Source organism: Colossoma macropomum, unplaced genomic scaffold (assembly GCF_904425465.1).
Source record: "Colossoma macropomum unplaced genomic scaffold, Colossoma_macropomum, whole genome shotgun sequence".
NCBI lineage: Eukaryota > Metazoa > Chordata > Actinopteri > Characiformes > Serrasalmidae > Colossoma > Colossoma macropomum.
Window position 1 is genome coordinate 11,821,344 of NW_023494787.1, and position 20,556 is coordinate 11,841,899.

Consider the following 20,556-nt stretch of genomic DNA (forward strand, 5'->3'; position numbering starts at 1 on the left):
GTATCTGTCACGGGAATATGTAAAGACATACAATGTGGTTTAAAAAACATTTAGTGTGTTATTTTTCTTGACTTAGTAATGACGTTTCTTTCAACGTCAATAAAAATAAACTTACATAGTGCAGCTTTAATGACTGTTGTGTCAATCATCAGTTTATCTATGACTAAATCTTGTCCAGAAAATCACAGCTTATGTTCAAAACAGCTGTTACATATTTACAATAAAAACATTTTCCGCTTTTCTCTTTGGGAACAAGACGTTACGACCCAAATACACAAATAATCAGACCTGCTTTTTTATTGAGATGAAACAGGATTAACTTTAAGTTTATGGGTTTAAATTCCAAGCATTTCAGGCAGAGATTAAATGTATACATGATACACAATGGCAAAACATATATATATATATATATATATATATATATATATATATATATGGCAACACAATACATCATTTAATCATATATATACTTAAAATGCAGATGTCTATTAATTTAACTAATACAGCACACATTTTGATTGTAAAACCTAAATCACTAAATCAATAAATATGTTATAAAGTGACAAACATATTCCTCAATGACATACAAAGAAAAAATGGGTGCAAATCAGAAATGACTTAAGTGAGGTCTCCTTTGACCTCTCTGTGCTCTCTCACCTCTGTCTTTGGCAAGTCTGTCTACTCTCTCTCTCTCTTTCTCTCTCCAGCAGCACAACACACAAAACTAGAATACAAAGAACTCAATATAACTGATGACACATTGACTTTGTTACATTTCAGTCAAAACTCTACACATTTGACATTGCAGCAGCTGAGCCAAACAAATGAGTGGCATCCTAAAAGCTCAACTCAAATGATATAATACCTCTGCACTAACTAATGTTAGTAATCTTCGTTGGGAATGTTACAGAATCAAAGATGATTGTATTTAAAAATGTCAAACGTGCCTAAGCTGGCATGATGAAGGCACAGAGATACATTAATCTTCTGCTTTGGTGGGAGCCTTCGGCCCATGTACGTTAACCAGTTGACATCTCCTTTGAACAAGTTTCATTCAGTGAGCACTAAAACAAATCTAATAGGCCTTGGTCTAAAGTGATCATCAGTCAGCAACTTTTTAGTGCCAAACCAACTCATGCAAACTGTCCCAGCAACTAACATGGACATTCAACATACAGACTGGTCTAGCAATCAGCTCCTCTAACTGGTCACTACAGCATCTGAAACCATTTCTCTTATACTGGGTTGGTTCAGGATTTGCTAAAAACGCTGGTGGTCTATGTGGGTAAAATGGCAACTTCTAACCAACAGTTCTAAGCAACAGTTGAACCAAATCTGGGTAATTGACAATTTTAAAACATAAAATAGGACAAAAAAACAACATCAATCATATGAGGTACAGGAATTATAAAGGGCAGAGGGAAGAACAGCTCAGTGGTACAAAATATCCACAAATAAATGAATAAAATGCAGTGTTAGAGCTAGTTTAGCATATGGCAGCTATAGAACAACAGACTGAACAGCGATATGAAGACCTACAAAATGTGACGCAAGCTCAAACTGGACTATAAAGCCCAAAGGCGTTCACTAAAGACTGTATTTTTAATATTAATATTACAATAAAAATCCAAGTAATAACCCATGTGATAATAATAAGCTCTTTAATTGGTCACACATATTAAATGGCTGTTATCAACTACCACTTCACTTTTATGTTGTTTCTAAATTGTCATGCACAGTCCAGTTTGATCAAAATACAACAAAAGTAGTCTAAAAGAGACAAAGTGATTGAACATTCACTTGCAAGAAATTTAGCTTGTACGATAAACATCAACGAAAGTCTTCAGAGGCAAAAAGCACCATTACTTTATTATCTTACGTGCAGCATCTGTAAAGCCACAATCAGGAATCAATAAAGTGATTTTTGATTGTACTTTAAACACTGATTTTTGTAGATAATATCTGCATTATGATTTTTCCTATATACCCATACAGACACCAGACAGCATAACTACAATTTTGATAAGCGTGTTCATGAATACAGTTCCTTTTGCCATTAGTCTAGCTGTACATTCAAAACATATATAAATATGTATGTGTGTTCATTAAGTACACCTCCTTGTATCTACACTCATTGTCCATTTTATCAGCTCCATATAGGTGTACTTCAGCAATTGCAGACTGTAGTCCATCTGTTTCTCTGCATAATTTACCCTGTTCTTCAGTGATCAGGACCCCCACAGAGCAGGTATTATTTTGGTGGTGGATCATTCTCAGCAATGCAGCGACACTTACATGGTGGTGGTGTTCTAGTGTGTGTTGTGCTGGTCTGAGTGGATCAGACACAGCAGTGCTGCTGGAGTTTTTAAACACCTCAGTGTCACTGCTAGATTGAGAACAGTCCACCAACCAAAAACATCCAGCCAGCAGTATCCTGTGGGCAGCATCCTGTGACCACTGATGAAGTAGTAACCACTAAAGTCCTGACCACTGAAGAACCGGTTAACCAAGGGGGCTAACCAAGTATGCAGAGAAATAGATGGACTACAGTCTGTAATTGGAGAACAATAAGGAGGTGTACTTAATGAAGTGGCCGGTCAGTGTGTGAAATACCTGATTGTGGCTTTAAGAGTAGTCCTGTCTCAAGGTCAGTTTGGCTTTTCAGTATAGCAAGAGGACGATGAGACAGTACAGGGTGAGGACTGATCCCAGGACAGTGCTCTCAGTCTAAGATGGCTGGTTAATTTGACCCACACACTGCCAACACGTGTAGCATGAAACAGCGTGTCTATGTGAGAAGAATGCGTCAGCTGTTGTGTTGATAGCCTGTCCACTGTGGTGTTGTGTGTCTGAGTGTGCTTCTGTATCTGTGTGTGTGCAGCCACATGCAAAAGTTTGGCACCTCTGGTCAAATTACATTGTTTGTTGATGTTCTAAGTGGAAATAAGTTAACACGCCCTCTACAGAGAACACACTTCTGCACTTTTTAATGCACAATTACTGCATATTTCCTGAATGTAACATATTGGAAAAATAAACCACAAAATATAGGCCACATTTTATATACACATTTTATTTGTTCCAATATGTTAAACTGTTAAGGGAGGCACCGATCCCAGTTTTTCTCTTTCAATACCAATTCCGATACCTGAACTCTGGGTATATACAGAGTACGGATCCAATATCAGTGCTTTTTCTAAACATTGTTTTTAATTCTGAATACCTCAGTGTGTCTAACACGAGGCTGTAATTAGAGCAAAAAAATAATAAAAATGAAAAAGAATGAAAAACGAGAATGAAGTATTACAAAAAACTTTTTATTAATATGCTTCTGAATAATGCAACAGGAAAATAAATAGTAATTATAATTCCAGTGTAAACTTTTCAGTGCTACAGTAAAGTTATGACGTCTAAACATTCAAACAAAATGTGAGTTTAACCCTCGAAACTTTAGCTTTTGAAATATTACAAGTTGCTGTACTGCTAGCAGCTGTATTAAATGTAAAATACCTTCAAATTGCAGATGTTATTAGCCAGCATGAGTCCTGCAGCTTGTCTTGTTAGTTGACATTTAAATTGAGGGTTTTTAAAATGAGGCACCCTTATTATTAATTTCATATTTAACCAAATTATTCAAATTTAATTAACTATCATTTTTTTAGCCTACATGAAATTGATAACGCAAACCTATGAAATTACTTTTTCGGTTGCAAAACTGATACAGTACAGAGAACAGTTCCTGAATCAGGCTTTTATTCTGATGCACCACATCAGTTCATTCTGCACCTCATAGCGGTATGCGGCTGATGGAGGCATGACGCCACACAAATGTTGCCATGGTGACAGAGTATCAGACTGATGCATCACTATAAATTGTTATGCAAATAAATGTAAGTTGAGCACTAAAATTAGCAGAAAAATGCAATATTTAAATGCACTCTCTTTAGAGTATGTGTTAACTTGTTTTCACATAGAAAATCAACAAAACATGCAATTTCACCAGGGGGATTCAAACTTTTGCATACGACTGTATCTGTTGAAAGTGTAAAGAGCTGATTAAAGAAGTTTAGCTGTGATTATTATGGCTGTTGATGACGTTTCCACCTGGGGGCGCAATATGGATGGAGTCCAGGATGGGCCTCAAAACCTGACCAAACGGGCTAGATGGGCAAAAAAAAGAACAAAAAGAGACGTACAAGTTAGAAAACGAGAGCTTGCAACATCACACTCAGCTGTCTTCAGATTTTCATACGACGTGTGCCAATTCTGAATTGAACATATCACCACCAGTGATGTGGAAAAAGAAAATTCTGTTTCACATTTTTTTTTCATGTTTTTTCATGATTTTTCACAGCAGACTCCAATTCTAAATTCTTTACAGCCAAATTGGCTGATTTGCTGATTTTTATTAGCCTTTTTTTTTTTATTTATACCGTGTAAAGTAAATGAACACATGAAACACTAACCAATTTCCAGAGTCACAAAGTCACAATATAAATAACATAATTTGCTCTTTAATGAATCAGATTGGCATTTTAAATTCTTTTAAAAATATCAGTTGCCTACTTACGTGGAGAGCACTTCAGAAGGCAGGTCTGTGATGTAGGAAGGAATCTTCTTGCCTGTTAGAAACTGAGCCACTTCATTAGTGAAGGTGTTGCAGTTGTGCTCAAACAACCTGTACCGCTCCCCTCTATACACAGAGCGATAGAGAGAATATTTTGTCAACAATAAGTGACACTACTACTTCATAACTTATAATTCCTATGATTTTAAAGAGATTTGTACACTAGTTATGTTAGCATCTGTGAATTCTGTACTTTAATTAGAGGTCCAAGCGCAGGGTGGATAGGTAGGATTCTGTCATGCTACTCAGCCAAGTAAGATGAGCCTGATCTGTCTGAAGTGGGAGCTGCAGCACAGCTTTTCATGCATCCAAACAGGTGAATGAAACTTTTATTTTCTATCTACTTTCCTCGACCCTGATCTGTAGCTCAATTCCTAAATATATTTGGGTAAGCTGCCTACCATGTGGATACACATGGCTACCAGATCAGGTAAAATCATAGAAAGAAGTTTTATTCAACTTTTCTGGCATGGCCAAACCCCTTGCCAGAACTAAATTTTAAGCCAGGCAGTTGTATCTTTTGGGCACACACTTGTTTGACTAAGCATACATTGGTATGCCAAAGTTTGGCCGCACCTTGTCAAATGTTTGATTTTCTAAGTAAAATGTTTTATTACATACTTCTATAACCTAAGAATAGCTCAACTAGTTTGCATTTAAGTCCCTGTAGTAACTGAATAATACACCTTAGTATGTAAGAAGCCTGGGTTTTTAGGGGGATAAGCCCAAAATCTTGCTTATCCAATAGGAAAAGAGCTGAGGCACAGTCCTCATCTTTGGGCTTAAGTTATCTGGCTAACTGCAAAATACTTTATTGTGAAATACTCCCCAGGAGGATTTGCTTTGGTTTTGGCTTTCATGGACCCCACCTGTATCTAATCTGTTGCCCTGCCCTGTAATTGTTCACAGGTGTTTCATATTCGTTTCCCCCAGTATTTGTACCCCTTGTTCCTTGCCTGGCATTGTAGGTTACTATACTTTTATTATATTTAGTATTTCTTTCAGTTTCTTGTTTGTTTTCTTGTTTAGTTTTTATTTTTTTCAGCTGTTTTCCTCCATGCTGCCTTCATTAAGGCCTTTTAATCTTTCAGATTAACTGCCTTTTTAATAATTCAGACAAAACTGAATAGGAGTTAAAGCATTTTTTCACCTCTATTAGCCCAAAAATGTTAAACAAGCTTTTCCAGTTACAGTGTACTTTAGATTAGCTGTCACCATTTTGTGTCTGTTCAACTTACAAGGCTTAAGAGCTAAGCTTTTTTTCAAATAGCAAAAGCACAGCTTGGAGTGTTTTACATGACGTGTGCACTGTAACCATAACAACACTACTATCATAGAGTACATTACTCTGCGTTTCTCTGAATAGCTGAACTTAGTCACCTTTTGAAAGCGCTCTTTAAATACAGTCACATTCTGATCTGATCACATCAGGATTGATCGCAGCTAAAATATGTGCTGCCAGCTGAGGAAAAAACACTTGATTTGAATCCAACCATATCCTTATTTAGGTAAATACTAGTGACAGCGGAAACAAGCCAGACTGTCCCAAATATTTTTATTCTTTTTGAACTCTTGTGCTAAAGGCAGAGGGTTGGACTGGATATTGGATTCAGGTTAAGGTGAAAGCTCCTTTCAGAATAACCAGTACCTGCTTTTGCCTAATCCCTATAAGCTAAAAAAAAAATAATATAAAAAAAAATGGTAAATTCACAGCTATAAATTTTTTGACAAAAAAGAGTAGTATTTTATTTTATTTTAAAAATTCAACTAAATTAAATTCATTAAAAATGTCAACCAGTTTTTGGCCTAGCAAACTAACTTAGCAGGCTTGGCCATCTGAGGACCACCCACAGTGACAGTCCAGATGTCTATGACGTGTAAAGACAAAATTCTTGGTTTTGAAGATTCTTTGGACCGATAAGCCCCACCCACTTTATCAGCTAGGTATTTCAACCAGTCCTCACAAAACTGGTGTCAAAATACTTTCACCTCCATATATTCACTCTAACCTGATTTAAACCTCTGTTGATTTGTAACATTTACATGTTGACACTGTGTTTGGTAGGCCAAGTATTGTGCCGCACTGCAAACACACACACTACAAGTACTACAACTGTCGAGGTAGCATATCAATTTTGGCACATGTATGTCAAGAAGGGGCACCATAACATGTAAGCAACTGTTTCTAAGTATCAGCTCATCCAATCAAGCTGAACGTTTGCATGCTGCATCTGCTAGTTTGTAAGAGGTTAAATAAGAGTGACTGGATATTTGGAAAAATATGGCCACGACCAGCCAATCAGCTTTTAGTAGGTATTTGACAGGCTTAACACTGGGGAACTGAATTCATGGAACCTAAATGGTACATCCATGCAGGTACCCTTCACTACTCTAAGAACTGGCCTCTGGCAGTATTACATGTTTCCAACAATAAAATGCGTTGTGTTTCCACATTTGTTACTTGTTTCCAATCACTTCAAAAACAGTCTTGAAGCAATCGGTGGAGTAGGTAAACAATTATCTTTTTAAAAAATTATTTTTAGCGCTTCTAATGATCTACTTGCCCTGCAGATTTTAGCTATAGACCTAATCTAACACCTAACATTAAAAGGTATGTGTGTTAAGTTACTGTCAGAACTAAACTTTGTAAGATTTCTAAGACTAAGTTTAGATAGCCTTGCCTGCTGATTCAGAGGTTGCAATTTTGCTGGTCAATATGGGTGCTAAAGCATATAATTAGCGTTTTTCTTTGTTGTGTCTCCAAACTAGCTTTTAAGAGGAAGGTGAAAACTCAAATTCAAAACCACGCAATTACTTTAGCTTGGAGATACATAATTAAAGTCAAATTATTAATTTCTTTTAGCATAACCTTGAACACACTTTGCACACTTTTCAAATTTACTGCTATTCATGTTGACCTCTTTGTTAATACAATTATTGCTTACAATAAAGAAGTCAAAAGGTCAGTCTGTACAAAATTTGGCATACATTTTTTTTTAGAGATTACCCATCAAGAATGACAAATAGAGGCCTTTTGGAAAACTTTGATTTCCAATCATTTAACATCTGTCTGCACAAGGGCCTCATTCAGGGGTTGAAGCTTTATTGTGCTGAATCTTTCTTGGATCTAACAAACTGATGCTTGCAGCTGTATTTACTTATGATTCTGTAAATATGTAGCTCACACGGACACACACACACACACACACACCTGTATGTGGTCTCTCCCAGTGATGATAGGTAGTCCATAAAAATCTCTTCGGTAACCTCAGTGTTCCCCAACTCCACCACTGTGTCTGGTGGGCCAAGCATTGTGCCACCCTGCAAACACACCGCATGAATCACACACCACAGAAATACCATGAAAGAGGTAAGAGTTTAAAAGTTGCTGCTGCTATAAATAACCCAAACAGCATTTATAGTGAGAAACATTTGCATGTGTTCAAAACACTTCAAGCCAGAAGACATCAAGAAGGATTTAGATTCTGGACTTTCGAACAGCATCAAAGCCAGACCGAACCTTTTCCGTGGACACTCAACAGAAACAGAAAACTGAGGTTGGCTGTCTGTAACTGAGAGATGCTGCTTTAACTGCTGAAAAGCGAGCTTGCTTCGCAACTTTACACATTGTTAGCCTCAGCTCAGCAGAGTCAGCTGAAATATTCTGAGCACAATTCATTTTTCATTCATAGACTCCAGTGTGTGTTTCTCTTTTGTACCGCAGCTGCAGTCATCGCTCTTCTATCACTTCCAACTTGACCTTCTGTTAAAAATTATGCGGTTTTCTGGTCGCTTCAGAATCAACTCTCAAACTGTAGGGACGCAGAAAGGCTCCAGAGGCTGCAGCAACTCGTCTGCTTATTTTAGAGAAGATTTGTATTGTTCTATTTTCATTTATATATTTTCCAAAAATTGTTTAAGTTAACTCTGTATTTTCTTCACAATGAGCTGAATCACTTCCCTCGCCCACTGCTGGCTGCTTTAGAGGCACGTCGCTAAAACACACACAGGTTGAGGTTTCAAGAGAGAATGTGTGTGCAGTGATAGAGGCCTGTTCTGAACCCCAAAGCAGCCTAATACTGTTTTAAAAAAAAAAAATCATCTAACATTTTATCCATTGCATCTCCCACTTCAACATTAAATGCACCACATATCAAGAATCTGATTAGTTGCCACTTGGTTTGCATAAATTTCGTCCAGAATGAGAGAGCAGAGAGGTGCATCAGTGTGATGGGTCAGTTATATGTATACATAGTTGTCTCTTGCCTCATTATAGTGCAATTTGACACACTGTGTTTGATGTAAAGTATCAAAGAAACCAAAATGAAAAAAAACCTAAATAATTTAGAATGATGTCATTGTTTACATCACATATATGCTGCTTAAAATTTCAGCACCCCCAACTTTAAACACAGTCCCTCGTCCCTGATAAACTCTGTTAGCTTTTAACTCCAAACTCTACTGTGGCTAGTTATGTATTCCCAGTTGGTATGACTGCCTTTTCTGTTGTGAGTTATGGGTTAGTGGATGCTTATATAGACTGTTACTGTTGTGTGTGAGTTTTAAGGGGTTGAGCTAGTTAACAGAAGCATCATGCTGTTGTGGGGTGTCCTCTCTTTGTTTGAAATATGCCCAAATCTCTGGTAAAACACAGCACCATATAACGCAAAAATACCCAAACTTGAATCTTCCCCTTTAAATACAACAATAAAATAATGACGGGTTTTTAAACCAGTGGTAAATGTGTTTTTACCCTCATTGGGGGCTGTTACTGTGGTAACTTGGCTAACTGTCACCGGACACAGGCCTAATCTAAATTTTAATTCATTTTTGTACTCAGCAGATGTGATGTATGTCTAACAAAGCTATAATAACAAGTTTATGGCAAATATAATGGTCCATAAAACCCAGTCCCTGAGCTTGTAGCTGTCTCAGTTGTAGTGCAGCAGAGTAAATGAGGGGAGGTTTACCGGGGGACAGCTGGAGATACCCACGCCTCCAAAGAAGAACTCCTCTCCATACACCACTATGGAGGTATGCCTGCATGAGCAACAGTGATATGAAAACAGCAGTTTAAACTATTATTACATGCTGTTACACCACCAAAAAAAATGCAATACAAAGGAATTTGGCTAAGATACAAACTGCAGCCTGGCACAACTTACCAAATTCCGTCAAGCTGCTTCCCTGTAAATATAAATAAATAAATAAATAAATTAAAACCAAAAAAAAGCAAATTAGAACACAATTTTGACTTTTGCAAAGTGAGGCAACAAAACCTTACTTTGCCATGTGTTATTTAAAGTAAGAAAAGTTAGTACTGTCAAATCATCAGTGACCATTCGACCACAAAAAAAGCAAAAAAGTGGTAGTCATTCTTCTGTCTTATGCACCAAGACACTACAGTCATGAACGAAAACCCTTCAAAGCTGCTAAACATGTCAGCTAATTTATGTTTATTTATATCTAATAAGTATATTAGTATAAATAGCATATGCCACAACATACAAAGTGTCCAGATATTCACATTTCTCTCAAGGAGCTCTGAAGTCCTGAGAGTGTAAATGAGTTTCTTTTCATTTAGTTTTGCAACATCACTGCTGCCATAGCAACAGCTGGCAATGTTAACAGTTAGGTTACATGAAATTAAAAGTCCTTGATTCTGATGCTTCAAATGTGCTCAACAAAACAATCAGCTAATCTTTGAAGCGTTCTTTGCGTCCCTTGCAAGAGATTTACAGTATTGTGGAAAAGTCAGAGAGTACCCTTCATTAACTAAATTTTCAGTCAAAGTATTCGGTACAAGTTATTAATTTTTCAGATGAGATGTTTCTGGGGAGATTAGATATAAGATAGTCCATAATGAAGGGAAAGTCAAAAGAAATAAATGAAAAAATAGGAGTTTTCAAACTATAGTTCAAAAAATAATTGAAAGATACAGAGAAAATGGGACTCCTAATAACCGTACAAGACCTGACAGACCACCAAATCTGTCACCAACAGATAAACAGTCCTTACAGCTTTCTGAATATAATAAACATTGTTGTATGATATGACCATTGATATACAGCACTGTGTAGCCATGAAAGCTGTTGAAAATGATTTATATTGGTAGTAGGCAAGGCAAGTTTCTTAATATGGCACCTTTCACAAACTGTGGCCATTCAAAGTAAAGCAGAAAATGAGAAAATACAAAGATAATTCAAATTAAAACTGAAAACATAGAAGAACATAAATTAACAACATGATTAAAACATGATTATACACAATAGATTTAAAATAATCCTTAAATTAAAATTCAAATTAAAAATTAAATGAATAAAGTGCCATTAGAGGAGAGAAGTGCAGTAGAGCTAACAGTGTTTTAAACTGAGCTGAAAGCTGCTGGAATGTTTTCAGGGATCACTCTTCTAATGCTCTGCTAACCGGTTCCATTTAAGAGCGGCACAGTAGCTGAACGCTGCTTCACCATGTTTAGTCTTTACCTTTTGCAGGACTGACTAGTTCCTAATGATTTGAGAGTTCTGCTCGGCTCATATCACTGCAGCATATCAGATAAATACACTGGTCTTACACCATTAAGCGATTTATAGACTAGTAACAGTACCTTCAAGTCTATTCTGTAACAGACTGGCAGCCAGTGTACGGATTTAAAAATGGGGGTGATGTGTTTCCTTCTTTACTCCTAGCGAGACTCTGGAAGCTGCATTTTGAATCAAATGAAGATCCAGGTCTGGTTTAGTCAGACGATTTGTAATCTTGTTGACGTTCTTAAGCTGATTAAAATGCTGATTTAGTAACTGCTTTGACATGACTGCCTAAACTAAGATTAGGTCCAAGAGGTAAGTGTGTTAATGCCAGTAAAAACTCCACTAATTGCATGGATTTGTTCAATTCCATATGCAGCACACCTGATTTAATTCAGTAAATGACTGCTAAGGTAAACTAGGTATTGGATGGTAACTGTAAACACTGGACTTCTTTAAGGAGAGCTTTGGAAATGGTTAAAGAGAAATTCCACCAATCTTTGAAAATTTCTGCATAATTAAACAGTTAAGATGTGAGAAAAGTAATTCATGGTGGTTTTGTGTAAAATGCTCTTTTCTAGAGAAACCTACAGAGTCAGAACTGTTCACAGTGGTGGTGATAAGAACTTCACAGAAAGTTACTGCATGTAATGTTTATGAATACACTACCTAATGCCTGAGAAGCTGAGTAGTTTTGTGATAAAGCTTTGGCCTAAACATCTTATTAATCTATTTATTTTAATCCATTCATGGTTTAGGGATATATGTAGGGCGTTGTCAGGCAAAATAGTCCCCAAAGAAAATGTTTTTTTTTTTCAGAATTTCCACTAATTTACCATTAATATTACATATAAAAACTCAGAAGACATACATAGGTGGTATTGGATAGTAAATAAAATGTTTATATTTGTGTTGTGGACATTGCAACCCATGTTTCCCATCACTAACACTGTAAAGAAATCAGAGTCTGTAACTGTCTCTACAACAAGCCATTTTATATTAAACTACATTGAATGACTTTGTCTACATTAGAACAATGGGATTATGCAAAAATTTTGAAAAGTTGGTGGAATTCCCCTTTAAGCTAACACACATCAAATCACAAAGTATTGTTTATTTGTATTTATGTTTATGTTTATTTATTTACTACACTATGTTTTTTTACTATAATCTGACAATAACAACTAAATGACTTATTAATAACATATATACTATGAAACAAAATGCTTGTTCTCTCATTGGTAGAGAGGGTGGTGTTATGGTGCTCACAGGCCAAACTTTGGGACAGTCCTGCTTTAAGGCATTCCCATTTCTTTCCTTTTCATTTATTTTAACGTTTCAGCAATGTTACAATATTTATCTTCCAGTAAAAGAAGCTTAAGCAACTCTCTGTGATAGACTAGGGCTCCACTGTAGGGATCAGGGTGCACTAATACACATATTTTCAGGTTTCATATGATGTTCGATTCTGAGGTCAAGATTTGATCTGATTTTTTATATTTTATGTGTGAAAATGTCTTGATTTGATGGAGATATAATTATATGACTTACTACACAGACTGGCTTGGCTCAGGTAAATAAAAAACGTGCCACCCTTTAACAAAGTACATCGCAAGAATCACCCGTAGACTTGAACAGAAAAATAAACAGTCATTTGAGTGAGAGTGCATGCATGACGTAAGCCCTGCCCTTATTACTCTGACAGGATAAATCCAGATGTCTATCAAATGAGACGGCAAATGAGAGACACTCAAAAAGGAGGAGCGTATCAGAAATACAGTTTTACGTTTTGATACACGGTTTTAAATTTGATTTATTTTAATTGTACTGGAATCATTCCACACTTAATATACATACTTAGAAAAGATGATTCTTCAAGGTTGTTTAGCAAAGGCAATAGTTCTATATAGAACCTTTTGCACGCTTAAATGGTAGGGGTGGGCATCACAAAAGACCCTGCGATATGGTATTATAATTATACTTAAGTCACAATATTATTGCGATTTTGAAGATACTGCAATATGCTGAGCATTGTGATAACATATATTGCGATTTATTACATTTTTTTCAACTGCAAATACAACCACCAGGTTCTTGTCAGCAATTTCCCATTCTTGTGCCACATTTTGCAGGAGGTCTGCAATGGTCTCACATACATATTTTTGAGCATGTGACAAAAGCCTTTGTTTTCTATGATGTTGTATGAATGCAGGTCTTTGCACATGAAGTAGGTAATAGATTTAGAATTGGAAGAATTGGAAGGTAGCTTTGTCAAGCTAAGTGTGTTCAGTTTTGTTTGGTCTTTTTGTTGGAGCTGATCTAACATTGGCTTTGCCATCAACAAAGCAGTCAGCTTCTCATATGCCTGTTTCTTGTTCAAATTTTCCATTTCACCTTGAACTATACAGCTTTTATTTTCTGGCTACTGAATTCTGGGGCACCAGAATATAACTGCTGCACCATTTAAGATGGAACAGGAAAATCTGAACAAGAAGTAGGCATATAAGAAGCTGAAAATTCAAACAAGAAGCTCCCTCTTACCCCAGTGAAACAAGAAGTTATGGGTGACCACTAAAGAGGTTGTAGAACTATTATTTTACGGTGCCTGAGGCCAGTAACTGCTGCACCATTTAAGGTGAAACAAGACAATCTGAACAAGAAGCTGATGAATAGGACGCTGACTACAGCCTTGTTTGCCATGATCAGTTAACGTCATCTCTGGATGGTGGTGTATGAGGTGAGCCCCCATGTTCGCAGTATTTTAGTACTATTATAGTTTTTTTTTTGAGTATTTCATTTTCCAATGACATTCCTTGCAAATCCCATGTCATATCCATGTCCTTTGTCCCTCCGATGACCTCAACAGAAATAAAATCATCACCATCTTGTGGACTGAAAAAGTAAGCAAACTTAATCTGTTCATATTTGCCATTTAATAAAATATCAATACTTGGCATCTGTGCATTGATACGATATTGCCTGTAAAATATCGTGATAATATGCTGTATTGATTTTTCCCCCACCCCTACTAAATGGTTCCTTGCATGGTGAAATGGTTCTTCAGATTATTGGAGAATGTGCTGTATATGGTACTTTATAGAACGTCTATGAAAATGGTTCTATATAGCACCAAAAGGGTTCTTCTGTTATTACCTAAGCCTTTTTGGTGCTATACAAAACCATTTTCAAAGATATATACAACACATTCTCTGGTAATCTTAAGAACCATTTCACCATGCAAAGAAATAGATGGTTCTATTTCAAATTCAAGATCCTAAATAGAACCATTCCCTTTACTAAAGAACCCTTGAAGAACCCTCTTTCTTAAGTGTGTATAGTCAGTTTGGAGATGTAGTACAAATACTAAATACGAGGTTTATCGTTTTCAAAAATCTTCATTGGTTTCTCTAGTAAATCTGTTTTTCTCTTAAAGGGAGTCTAGTATAGTATAGTGGATCTCCTGTTCTCTCAGCCATGGTCCAATCAGAGAGCTACCTGGGTTCCTTTTACTAGAGAACATGGGTTGTTCATCCAAAGAGACACAGCAGTGTAGGCTACACATCTACATGTTGAAATGGATCATTCAATTCCCTACAATAATAAGAATATTAATAAAATAATCCGTGTTACATGGCTGATATTTCAGTTTTACAGCCTGTCATACTCATGTTAAAGCAAAAACCTATTTTTTTTTTTGGTTGTAGTGACCAGACTGTCTGTGAAATGAAGGCAGAGGTCAGCAGCACCGGTGCTGTAGCTCTCTGTTGCTCTGTCCATCTATTCAGCATCCTTATCGTTGATCACTGTGTTTTCCTCACCATCGTCCACTAAGCACGATATGAAAATGCGCATTATCTTCACTCACCCAGCATTATAGGGCTCAGCTGGCGAGCCATCCCCCTCGACAGATCATAAATATATAGCTGGACTGGAAAAGCTGTGCCGTTAGGATCCATGCCGTGTTTGTGATGAGGTGGTGAGCAGCTGCAATAAATACGCAGTCGGTAAAATCAAGTTCTTCTACAGACAAACGTCTGATTTTGCGTTTTTCTCTGCTATCTGAATTAATGTCACTGTGAACGCAACTAACATAAGGGGTTTATAAATAACCTACTTGTATACGGTCATCAGCATCTGCCCTAGTGTCCGACTGAACGACATTACAGCACCCTCTGCTGTTCAGGAGTCAGGCAGCAGTTCTCGCTCTCACCCACCAGGGGGCAACAAAACAGCGGCAATTATTTTTTTCACTTTTTAATACACAAGTACACAATTGGTTCAAATAATGAAAAACTTGTGGAATTTTCCTCGCCTTTTAGAAATAAATTAGTTTGATGTAGCATGTCAATACTGTTAACGTTTCAAAACACTCTGTTTTCTCCCTAATCTGGTGCAAAACTACGTGGCAAAAACACATAGAAGTTAAAAAGGAGTGTTTGAGCCTGGAAAGCCAATCACAACAGAGAGCACTTACATATACCTGCCTTAAAGGCAAAAGAACAAGTATAGATAAAAGACAGGTTGGGAGTCATTTGAAAATGGTCATGTAAAAATAATTGACAGGTTTTTGTTCATGAACCCACACAGGCTACATCTTAGAAGTGGACCTCAAGGTAAATAATAATAATAAAACGTAAGAAAATATGGACCCTTAACTGTGCACTTTATTGACTCTTCAGGGTAGGTTTGGTATTATTTGTTATTTTTTATTCTTGTTAAGCTAGGCTGTATATTTTATATTTTGAGTAGATTGTTTTTAACGTCTACTGTAGATAAAATATTGTGACGTGAAAAGGAGCTTAAATGAAGTTAAATGAAGTATGTGTTATTTTTATTTTCTTGTGTTGGGCTTTGGTGAGATATTGGGGTTTAGTGTGTCTAGGAGGAAATGTTTGGCTAGAAGTGACCTACCTGCTCCCTGGCTGTGTTTGAGTTAAAGGGGAACTCCACCGATTTTGCAAAATTAGTTATTCATTCAACCGTTTATATGTAAACAAAATCATTCAAAGTGGTTTGGTTTGAAATTTGCCCAAAGCAGTGGGCAGCCCTATCCAGAGCGCCCAGGGACCAGTTAGGAGTTAGATGCCTTGCTCAAGGGCACTTCAGTCATGTCCACTAAAGACGGTCACAAGGCTGGTTCCCTAACCTCCAGCTCACGACTGACCCCAAAATGTGCCCTTTCTCTTTGGGTAACTAAAAGAGCACTTCTCATGGCAGATTTAATGGCCTCTCCCGCATCTCTTTCTACGCCGACACCACCATGGTGTCAGAAATGGGATAGTGCCGCCTAGGGGCAAGAAGTAGAATGGTGCTTCAGCAAACTTACAGATGAATGCTGAAGAAGAAGGGAAGATGACGAAAAAGATGGCGAAAGGAAGATGGTGATAGAGAAGCTGGCAGAGTGCAGAAGAGGCTGGTGGAAGGCCTACTCTGCACAGCTACAAAAGACCGCCTGGTGTCATGGCTGGATGGCGGCCATCACAGCGATTTAGCTGTGCCTGGCCCTGGAAGGAAAACAGCTTGCTGCAGTCGGCCTTAAAGAGTCCTTTGTTGAGGTGGAGAAAGCAGAACCCACCCTCAACGTGGAAGCTCCATGGACAGCAACACAGTGCTACACAGCAGAGGAGCCTGGGCGGGTGATGATGTGCAGAGCGGCCCCCAAGTGAGCAGTGGGAGAGAGACTGATGAGCTGGCAATGCAGGAAGAGGAGACATCGCACCAGACAATACTGCAAGCCTGAGCTGTCAGGGAACCCAAGGCCACCCAGGAAGATCAGTGGCCAATGTGGACTTGAGGTCAAGGGCAGCATAAACAGCAGATGGCTCACCATCGACCCGGGCTTGTTTCCCTGCTACAACCAAGCGTACTCCCACACACCAAGAGAGGCACATCAAAGAGCTGGGAAGCAACCACCATCCAGCTCAGGTCAGTCACCAGTGGCCAAGTCCACCTGGAGGTCATCCTGGGGGAGGCCAAGTACACAAGTTCTCAAGTTCTGGCTTGCACCTATATGGGATGTGTGCATACTCAGCTTAGATTTCCTAAGCCCTGGTCAATCTGAGGAAGACACGCTGGGCTTGGAAACAGGACAAGTGAAGCTGATGGCAGTGGCTAGCAGAGGAGCTGAGGCAGACAGTCGAGGCAGTGCACACAAGCAGCATCCTCTGGCGCATCAATCAAGAAGACACCCAGTAAGCTGCAGTTTGGCTGCCCACCAGGGTCAGAGGAGGATGGCGTGCCCAGGACAGGGTGTACCAAGGACTGGTGTGCCAAGGACTGTGTGCAGATGACTGGGGGCATGCACTGCCAAGATCAGGTACTCCTTGGCACTTGTGCTGCCCGGGATGTTGCACGTTCCAGGGACTCGTGGTATACAAAGCTCTGTCCCCAACTCTGTGAAAGAGACAACTCTTGCTGTTGTTGTTTAGTTAGTTTAAATGTAGTATGTGTTATTTGTGTTTTATTGTGTTAGACTGTTTTACCATAAGGAGAAAACAAATGGCTTGAAGTGGCCTGCCTGCTCCCCAGCTGTTTGTGCGCATTTTGTGCTTGTGTAAATAAAAGAGCATTTCTTGTGTCAGAAATAATGGCCTCTACCTCGACTCCTTCTATACCAATGCCACAACATGAATTCACTATGAAATTTTTAATAAACCATTTTCACGCTTCTGTGTTTGTTAATGCAGAAGAGTAAATAGTAGTGTTAAAAGTGGCTTCCAGTGGCGCTGTACACAATGGGTGATACTGCCTGAAATCATTGCTGTGTTCCTAAATGCACCAATAATCCAATGAAACAGCCTTACCTACATTTTCACTTGATCAAGTTTAAAAAGTTTAACTTCAGCTGAAAAGCTCTGCTCATCATGTATCACTTTTAAAGAGGTAACCGATCAAAAAAGGAGGTAAAATTTAACTAGAGAGCGAATGTGGGTTGTACAGCAGCACAGATTTACTCACATATGTGATTAAAAATGCTCAGCTATAAGACAAATATTTATTCACTGGCATTTTTACAATCCTGGAGATGGTTATCACAGAGGTTTGCTTAATAGACTCCTCACCACAGTAGCTTGGTGATTAGTTTACTGTAATGTAGAAATACAATGCTGTGTCTCTGTGCTGGTTGTGGTGTTCAGGGCACTTGCTAATGTTGCAAATGTTCACAAGGGCTGAGTAGAAAGGATTAAACCTGGGGGACTTTTTCTCCAAAATGAAGCGCAGTAAGTGCAAATCTGTTTAGAGATGTGTGATGTGGTGTTGAACATAAAGATCTGCTCTGCTGCTTTTCTGCTTTGCAAAATTTCCTCAGGGTTCAGACACAGATTTTTGCGGAATACGTTCTGCCACCTGAATGCAGCTGCCCTGACTCGAAGATATACTTTTAAACGTGGGGTACGCAGCACAGTCGTCTGCCAGAGTGTACTCCATTTACCGGGCTGCCCCTGAGCTCAACATAGTGGTAAACAGAGTCCTCAGCGGCAGACACACAGGGTCATACAAAGTTCAGAAGTTTTTAAGTTTTGTGCAATGGGCTTTGGCCAAGTCAAACTAGCCATGTTGGAGGAATTACCTGACATGCCAACTGCTCTCCTAATAACCACACTGAAGACAAAGAAAGTTTTTTGAAGGATGCTAAAAACCGACGAACCTCCGTTGCCGGCTTGATAACACAGTGAAGGCGGAAGTTCGATAACGCTACTCTTTACAGCCGGATGTGACGATGCAGATACTGTGAAAAAGGCCTATTTGAAGTTGTTTTTTTTATGTTTAATGTTTTAAAATTTCTGTAATAAAACGAATAGTCCCAGTCCTAAAATCTGATTGGTTGAGCTGCATTCAAAACGAATATATGCACACTATGACCTCCTCACAACAACTGAACTCTGTATTACTGCGCCACAGAACAAAAATCCCTTGTGCCGTTAATGGAATAAGCTTTGACTCTCATGCTGCTCACATGGACCACCGAGTGTACTGATGAAGTAAGAACCTGCTTTTTGTTTAAACTGAAGGGGCTGGCAACTTATTTTCTTAACTAGAACTAGGCTGGTCAGCTAGCTAACAGGCTAAAAGATAGTCAACAGCCTAAATAACTCCATTATTAATATCACATCTTTCAATTAAAGTACTTGTGATGTGATTGCCTGTAAAACTGCAATATAAAAGTTTAAAGCATGTCACCTGAATGGATTACACGCTTCAAATGTCTATGTTTTAGTCAGAAGTTGCGTCAAGCCCAGGCTGAATCCCAAACACCATGTGTACTCCGTAAGTAGCTTGCTAGTTATGGAGGTTTTAAAATTCGAGCTTCTGCCAACAAATGGTGTGCTATTTGTCAAGTATGGATGTGGCGGAATCCCAAATTATTTTTAATAACTATTTTTAGTTTTATTATGCACAGTTTAATTCCTATGTCATGTGCTATGTAGGGAGCAGGGAGCCATTTGAGATTCAGCCCCAGCGTGGTAAGAGGGGTTGAGATTGAAGAATGTTGGATTGAGGCTTTATAAGACTCGGGGTGGTGCTTTACTGTTGGATTGAGGCTTTATAAGACTCGGGGTGGTAATTTGGTGTTGGATTGAGGCTTTATAAGACTCTGGGTTTTAATTTGGTGACCAAAAAGTACTTGTAAAGTGAAGGTTTTTGCATTAAACAGTGCTATGTTACGATATGTTCATTGTTATATGACAAAAAGTTAAAAAGTTAATAAAAATGACAGCAGCCATGGGCGACCAAACCTTCTCTTCTTTCAAGGGTTCATGGTTGCTTGGCAACCATACCACACCTAAAGGAACTACATTTCTTGGTGGAATACTTGTATATGTTGATTATTAATCATAATAACTATTCTATTATATAGAATTATAATAACTATTCTATTATATAGAATTATATTCTAAAAAATGTGTATTTTATCATGTTTTATGTTGGCCGCCATTTTATAAAAGCAATAAGCCAGGAGAGGCCGTACAGTACTTTGATTTTTTCTCAGGGAGGGGAGTTTTAGGCACTCCGCTTCACGTCGCAGTAACGCACGGCCTTAAGTGGCTTATTGCTTTAAAATAAATCGCAATGAACATTAGGAAGCAGACAGGGCCAAAAAAATCTCAAATCCAAATTTTGACTTTTCTTTTTTCCAGTATATGTCATTTTAAACATAGTTTTAGAAATGTATTGTAGATATATTGTAATGCAACAGTATTACATGTAATTCCAAATCAAAATTAGCTCATATAAAGATACAAAGTCTGCTGTAGCAAAGAGATATTTTGCTTTGATCTGCATTATGCGCAACAAGAGCTTCACAAATCCATTTTATTCTCAAATGAAAACACAACTGTAATTGGGAACAGAACTTACGTCATGGCCTTCCCCGCGCGCGTGTCATACCTGTGTACTGTT

General features: G+C 38.1%; 1 protein-coding gene across 1 annotated transcript; it reads right to left on the minus strand.

The window, feature by feature from the left end:
* Positions 1 to 3,298: 3,298 nt before the first annotated feature.
* desi1a (desumoylating isopeptidase 1a) lies at positions 3,299 to 15,296 on the minus strand. The gene is made up of 7 exons (XM_036566143.1): positions 15,269 to 15,296; positions 15,020 to 15,138; positions 9,793 to 9,814; positions 9,598 to 9,667; positions 7,839 to 7,948; positions 4,571 to 4,693; positions 3,299 to 4,160 (listed from the first exon to the last, which is right to left on the minus strand). The coding sequence occupies exons 1-7, from the start codon at positions 15,286 to 15,288 to the stop codon at positions 4,067 to 4,069; spliced, it is 558 nt and encodes a 185-aa protein (XP_036422036.1). The 5' UTR covers positions 15,289 to 15,296; the 3' UTR covers positions 3,299 to 4,066.
* Positions 15,297 to 20,556: the final 5,260 nt, after the last annotated feature.